Genomic DNA, 7,138 nt, shown 5'->3' on the forward strand with positions numbered 1-7,138 from the left:
CCGCCTCCGTGGCCTCTTAAGAGCGGCGACCCTTGCCGCCGACCTCGGACTGGGGACCAAAGCCACGGGTCCCAAATGGACGGGAGATTCCGGCAGCACCGGACGGGCGGGAGATTCCGGCAGCACCGGACAGGCAGGAGACTCCGGCAGCTCCGGAGTGAAAGGGTGATTCCGGCAGCGCCGGCGTGACAGGCGATTCCGGCAGCTCCTGGCTGACGGGAGACTCTGGCAGCGCAGGACAGACTGGAGACTCTGGCAGCGCAGGACAGACGGGAGACTCTGGCAGCGCAGGACAGACGGGAGACTCTGGCAGCTCAGGACAGACGGACGGGAGACTCTGGCAGCTCAGGACAGACGGGAGACTCTGGCAGCGCTGGGCATGAGGAAGACTCTGGTAGCTCAGGACAGACGGGAGACTCTGGCAGCGCTGGGCAGGAGGAAGACTCTGGCAGCTCAGGACAGGAGGAAGACTCTGGCAGATCCGGACTGGAGGGAGACTCTGGCAGATCCGGACTGGAGGGAGACTCTGGCAGATCCGGACTGGAGGGAGACTCTGGCAGATCCGGACTGGAGGGAGACTCTGGCAGCGCTGGACAGGCGGGAGCACCTGTAGGAAGGAGACAGAGAGACAGCCTGGTGCAGAGGGCTGCCACCGGAGGGCTGGTGCGTGGAGGTGGCACCGGATAGACTGGACCGTGAAGGTGCACTGGAGCTCTCGAGCACCGAGAGGAGTAGTAATAAGGACCGGAGGACCAATGCGCAGCATGGTAAGTGTTCATTATATTTATTTATAACTCAGAACACTAAATAATAAAACAACAAAGAGAACGAAATGAAACCGAAACAGTCCTGTACGGTGCATACATAAAACACAGAACAGAAAATAAACACACACGCAACACAGGTGGAAAAAGGCTACCTAAAGTATGATTCTCAATCAGAGGCAGGTGTCGTTAGTTGTCTCTGATTGAGAATCATACCAGGCCAAACTCAAAACACAACATAGAAAAACGAACATAGACAACCCACCCAACTCACGCCCTGACCATACTAAAACAAAGACATAAGGTCAGAACGTGATACTGGCTGAAATGTGATGGTTTAAACATTGGGTTGTCACTCTTCATTCACAGGCTGGGTGTAAGTGACTATGTTCTGTTTTTCTTTCTGACTCTGGAGAGAAAATCATGGAAACGTTCACGTGACTTTTGTTTTGCAAATGGTCATTTCCAAAGTTAAAGGACAGGTATATTTTGGGGGAAATTAAGGCATGGATATATTTTTCCAACCCCTTTCCATCATAAAAATGAGGCATAAGTAATGGCTTTGATTTCTGGTCAAACAAATAGAAAAGGGGTCTTAAAAAACATTTACTAGAAAGTCTTAAAAGGTATTGGTCATTTTTATCTTAAAGGACCCATGAGCACCAACATAACATCTGCTAAACGTGTATATGTGACCAATACGATTTGAAATGAAGTTCAGAGTAGCATGTCAAATTAGGTGTCAAATCAAAGCAATAGTTTTGCTAAATTCAGCACAGTGCTATTGTTTCCGGAAAGCACCAGGAAGCAACAGCGAAATAAGACGGCAACAACCAGGTAGGAACTTTTACACATTTTGTTACATTACAGCCTTCTAAAATTGATTAAATTGTTTTTTTTTTCTTCATCAATCTACACACAATACCCCATAATGACAAAGCAAAAACAGTTTTTTTTGGCAACTATATAAAAAGAAGAAGGAACTATTACATTTACACAAGTATTCAGACCCTTTACTGAAGAAGCACCATTGGCAGCGATTACAGCCTTGAGTCATCTTGGGTATGACGCTACAAGCTTGACACACCTGTATTTGGAGAGTTTCTCCCATTCTTCTCTGCAGATCCTCTCACAGCAGAGGGAACACCCCCCTATCCACATCGATGGGACAGTAGTGGGGAGGTCGTGAAGAAGGCGCAGCAGCGCCTCTTCAACCTCAGCAGGCTGAAGAAATTCAGCTTGTCACCAAAAGCACTCACAAACTTCTACAGATGCACAATCGAGAGCATCCTGTCGGGCTGTATCACCGCCTGGTACGGCAACTGCTCCGCCCACAACCGTAAGGCTCTCCAGAGGGTAGTGAGGTCTGCACAACGCATCACCGGGGGCAAACTCCCTGCCCTCCAGGACACCTACACCACCCGATGTCACAGGAAGGCCATAAAGATCATCAAGGACAACAACCACCCAAGCCACTGCCTGTTCACCCCGCTATCAACCAGAAGGCGAGGTCAGTACAGGTGCATCAAAGCTGGGACCGAGAGACTGAAAAACAGCTTCTATCTCAAGGCCATCAGACTGTTAAACAGCCACCACTAACATTGAGTGGCTGCTGCCAACACACTGACTCAACTCCAGCCACTTTAATAATGGGAATTGATGTCAAATATATCACTAGCCACTTTAAACAATGCTACTTAATATAATGTTTACATACCCTACATGATTAATCTCATATGTATACGTATATACTGTACTCCATATCATCTACTGCATCTTTATGTAATACATGTATCACTAGCCACTTTAAACTATGCCACTTTGTTTACATACTCATCTCATATGTATATACTGTACTCGATACCATCTACTGCATCTTGCTTATGCCGCTCTGTACCATCACTCATTCATATATCTTTATGTACATATTCTTTATCCCTTTACACTTGTGTGTATAAGGTAGTAGTTTTGGAATTGTTAGTTTGATTACTTGTTGGTTATTACTGCATTGTCGGAACTAGAAGCACAAGCATTTTGCTACACTCACATTAACATCTGCTAACTGTATGTGACAAATAAATTTGATTTGATTTGAATGGGGAGTGTCACTGCACAGCTATTTTGAAGTCTCTTCAGAGATGTTCAATAGTGTTCATGTCCGGGCTCTGGCTGGGCCACTCAAGGACATTCAGAGACTCCTGTATTGTCTTGGCTGTGTGCTTAGGGTCATTGTCCAGTCTGATGTCCTGAGTGCACTGGAGCAGGTTTTCATCAAGGATCTCTCTGTACTTTGCTCCATTCATCTTTCCCTTGATCATGTAATGTCTACCAGTCCCTTCCTCTGAAAAACATCCCCACAGCATGATGCTGCCACCACCATGCTTCACATTGGGAATGGTGCCAGATTTCCTCCAAATGTGACACTTGGCACTCAATGGTCACCCCCAAAGCCAATTCCTCCTTTGGTCGTCTTTCCTTCCAGTTATCTGCTGCCAATGACTGGAACGAACTGCAAAAATCTCTGAAGCTGGAGACTCATATCTCCCTCACTAGCTTTAAGCACCAGCTGTCAGGGCAGCTCACAGATCACTGCACCTGTACATAGCCCATCTGTAAACAGCCCATCTATCTACCTACCTCGTCCCCATACAGTATTCATTAATTTATCTTGCTCCTTTGCACCCCAGTATCTCTACTTGCACATTCATCGTCTGCACATCTACCATTCCAATGTTTAATTGCTATATTGTAATTACTTTGCCACCATGGCCTATTTATTTCCTTAACTCCCTTATCTTACCTCATTTGCACTCACTTTATATAGACTTTTTGTTTTATTTAGTTCTACTGTATTATTGACTATGTTTTGTTCATTCCATGTGTAACTCTGTGTTGTATAATAACATGTAGAATCTCACCTAATCTAATTGAATAGGATCTCTGTGAGTTTCACCCAGAATAACATGCAGAATCTCACCTAAACTAATTGAATAGGATCTCTGTGAGTTTCACCTAGAATAACATGTAGAATCTCACCTAAACTAATTGAATAGGATCTCTGTGAGTTTCACCCAGAATAACATGCAGAATCTCACCTAATCTAATTGAATAGGATCTCTGTGAGTTTCACCCAGAATAACATGCAGAATCTCACCTAAACTAATTGAATAGGATCTCTGTGAGTTTCACCCAGAATAACATGCAGAATCTCACCTAAACTAATTGAATAGGATCTCTGTGAGTTTCACCCAGAATAACATGCAGAATTTCACCTAATGTGAAGAACTTATCTGCATTGTATGTGTGTTAGCTTGCTAGCCAGGCAGTTTTACAGGAATGATTACATCAATTGTTTAAATTAACTAGATAACTTGTAAATGCAACAAGTACTAATATTGTATGATATAATTGCAGTCACAGCTTTCCAATAAAAAAAAATGGAGACATTTATGGTCCGTTTGCATATATTTTAGAGACAATTTATACATAACATTTGTATAAAACCTGTATAACAGGTATTTACAATTATATAACCAATATTTTTAGGTTGAATGTAATTTATGACACAATGTCTGATACATCACATGCCTTTTATGTTCCTGCATCAGTAAAAGCAGGAAATGCATCACCTACTGCCATTCACACCCATTAGACTGGTTTTGTATTTCTCCCTGACCAAGATGGCTGCCATTTTTGGCTCCACTGTGGAACTTTGAGGGTTTATGGCGTAGCCCCTCTTGTAATTTAATAGGATATCTATGGCTCCAACTAGTTAGCTACCTAGCTGACGTTAGCTAACCTCATGCATTGTGAATGAACTCGAAAGGATCTCGAGAAGGACGCTGTGCCAGCGTTAATCCACCGTTGCTACGAAGAACAAACATGTTGTTCTTTCCTTGTTGCGTTCAGCTCAAAGAAAGGTTACGCTAGCTAGTTGCAAGCTAACGTTAGTCAGTGAAGTGAGAACGTAAACAACCGCTTATCCAACGTTAGCTTAGCTAGCTACATTACTACTTCCTTGTGTCCTTCAGGTCCTCTCCTGCCTGGACATTACTACCACCATCTGAAAGACAACAGGAATCATAACCAGAATGCTACTTTATTAATCATGACATGGTTATTCTCAGTGAGGAACATTTTACAAGTGGGCAACAAGTCACGGTTGATTTCTTAGCACCATCACAGCATTGATGAAAAATTGACCCCCCCCAAAAAAAAAAGGGACACTTTTCCCCCACATTTGTGTTGATCATAATATGTTGATTGATGAGATGAGTGAGAGTTAGCATGATTATCTAACTGATCAGAGATGGCGACAACACAGACACAGCTTCAGCGAGAAGAAGAACTCCTACCTACTAAAGAGAAAGTCGCGGTTAATTGTCATAGTACTTGGCAGTCCTGCATCTCTGTATCACTCTCCATTTTCGGCACTTTCTTGGACATTTGAGCCCTGGTTAAGTGCTTTGGCCTGCCTAACTGGCGGGTCGGTCCGATGGGCTTGGCGTCATGTGTCCGCTGGTGCTGCCGGAGCCCTTGTTTACGAACAAAGCTCTTGCCGCATTCGATGCACTCGTGGGGTTTCTCTCCTGTGTGTGTTCTGAGGTGGACTTTGAGGTCAAATTCTCTGGGGTAAGTCTTGCCACACACAGGGCAGACGAGGCGCTTTTCTCCCGAGTGAGATCTCATGTGTTTGTGTAGTTCCGGGAGGTTAGAGTGTTCCTCGCCGCACACGAGGCAGCCGTGAGATGTGACGTCGGCGTGGTTCTCCTGGTGTTGTTCAGCTTCTCCCGATGTACAGGGACTCCCCTCACCAGTGGACCAGGAGCTGGAGGGATAATCTCCTGTGGGAAAGAAACAGTGTGAGCTGTTTCAGATGCCCTTTTTCCCTACTTGTTTTAATGTCATTTAATGCCATTTCATATTCTGTTCACTCTGTAGCCCTAAAACACTATTTGTAGCTTGCAAACCAGGGTCCTACCTCCTCCATTGAAGTTTACATGCAACGTGCTAAATGTGAAGCTGTTAGGAGTGTAGGCCGTCGTCATCAATCATGATTAATCAATAATAATAATAATAATAATAATAAATCAATGACAGCATAACGTTTTCTCACCTGTGTGCACTTTCTGATGCGTTTTTAAATTTCCTTTCTGCGTGAACCTCATCCCACACACAGAGCACTGGTAAGGCCTCTCTCCTGTGTGTGTTCTCATGTGTCTGTCCAGGTAATACGTTTGAGGGAACTCCTTCCCACAGTCTGGGCATCTGTGAGTCGCCTTAGCTCTCCTCTGTCGGTGTTCAAGTGCTCTTGATACAGAGGAACTCAACTCCCCTTCGGAACAGTGAAGCCGCTGATGAATCTTCAGATAGCCTTTCTGAGTGAAACTCTTTCCACAGACTGAGCAAGGGTGTTTCTCTCCGGCGTGCGACTTCTCGTGTGTTGTCAAATTTCCTTTTTGAGTAAAACTCTTCTCGCACAGAGAGCAAGAGAAAGGCTTCTCTCCTGTGTGGGATCGCTGGTGTACTTTCAGTAATGCTTTATGAGTAAAGGTCTTCTTACACACACAGCAGGTGTAAGGCTTGTCTCCAGTGTTTGTCTTCAAGTGAACCTCCAGAACATTCTTTGAGGAGAACTCTTGTCCACAACAGCAGCCAATCTTGTCATCCGGGTCAGTTTTAATCTGTTCAGAATGTTTCTTCTGGTGGTGGCATCTCAAACTACATTGATGAGTGAAGCCCTTCCCACACTCAGAGCAGGTATAAGGCTTCTCTCCTGTGTGGGTTCTCATGTGTATTTGTAGCGCCGATAACGTCTGGCAGCATTTCCCACAATCTGGGCATCGGTGGGTCTTTTTCTGCCTCGTTCTGCGTTTCATCTGGTGTTGTTCAGGTTCTCCTGATGTAGAGGGTCTCTCCCCGGCTGCAGAGTGAAGACAGGACATATATAGTTAGTGAGACTGAGTCAGACTCAGGTTCTCCTGATGTAGAGGGTCTCTCCCCGGCTGCAGAGTGAAGACAGGACATATATAGTTAGTGAGACTGAGTCAGACTCAGGTTCTCCTGATGTAGAGGGTCTCTCCCCGGCTGCAGAGTGAAGACAGGACATATATAGTTAGTGAGACTGAGTCAGACTCAGGTTCTCAGGTTCTGTGGATGACGGATCACCACCTCAAGCTGAACCTCGGCAAGACGGAGCTGCTCTTCCTCCCGGGAAGGACTGCCCGTTCCATGATCTCGCCATCACGGTTGACAACTCCATTGTGTCCTCCTCCCAGAGCGCTAAGAACCTTGGCGTGATCCTGGACAACACCCTGTCGTTCTCAACTAACATCAAGGCGGTGGCCCGTTCCTGTACGTTCATGCTCTACAAC

At 45.3% G+C, this 7,138-nt stretch overlaps 1 protein-coding gene across 1 annotated transcript; it reads right to left on the minus strand.

The window, feature by feature from the left end:
* Window positions 1-5,010: 5,010 nt before the first annotated feature.
* Window positions 5,011-6,714, minus strand: LOC118381471 (zinc finger protein 567-like). The gene is made up of 2 exons (XM_052527580.1): window positions 5,881-6,714; window positions 5,011-5,608 (listed from the first exon to the last, which is right to left on the minus strand). The coding sequence occupies exons 1-2, from the start codon at window positions 6,707-6,709 to the stop codon at window positions 5,148-5,150; spliced, it is 1,290 nt and encodes a 429-aa protein (XP_052383540.1). The 5' UTR covers window positions 6,710-6,714; the 3' UTR covers window positions 5,011-5,147.
* Window positions 6,715-7,138: the final 424 nt, after the last annotated feature.

Source organism: Oncorhynchus keta, chromosome 1 (assembly GCF_023373465.1).
Source record: "Oncorhynchus keta strain PuntledgeMale-10-30-2019 chromosome 1, Oket_V2, whole genome shotgun sequence".
NCBI lineage: Eukaryota > Metazoa > Chordata > Actinopteri > Salmoniformes > Salmonidae > Oncorhynchus > Oncorhynchus keta.

Bases quoted from the DNA above. Each gene is read 5' to 3' on its own strand.
- LOC118381471 (XM_052527580.1), bottom strand. From the start codon at position 6,709: ATGTCCTGTCTTCACTCTGCAGCCGGGGAGAGACCCTCTACATCAGGA. The intron at 5,609-5,880 runs GTGAGAAAACGT...TCTTTCCCACAG, and splicing joins GCATCAGAAAGTGCACACAG to GAGATTATCCCTCCAGCTCC.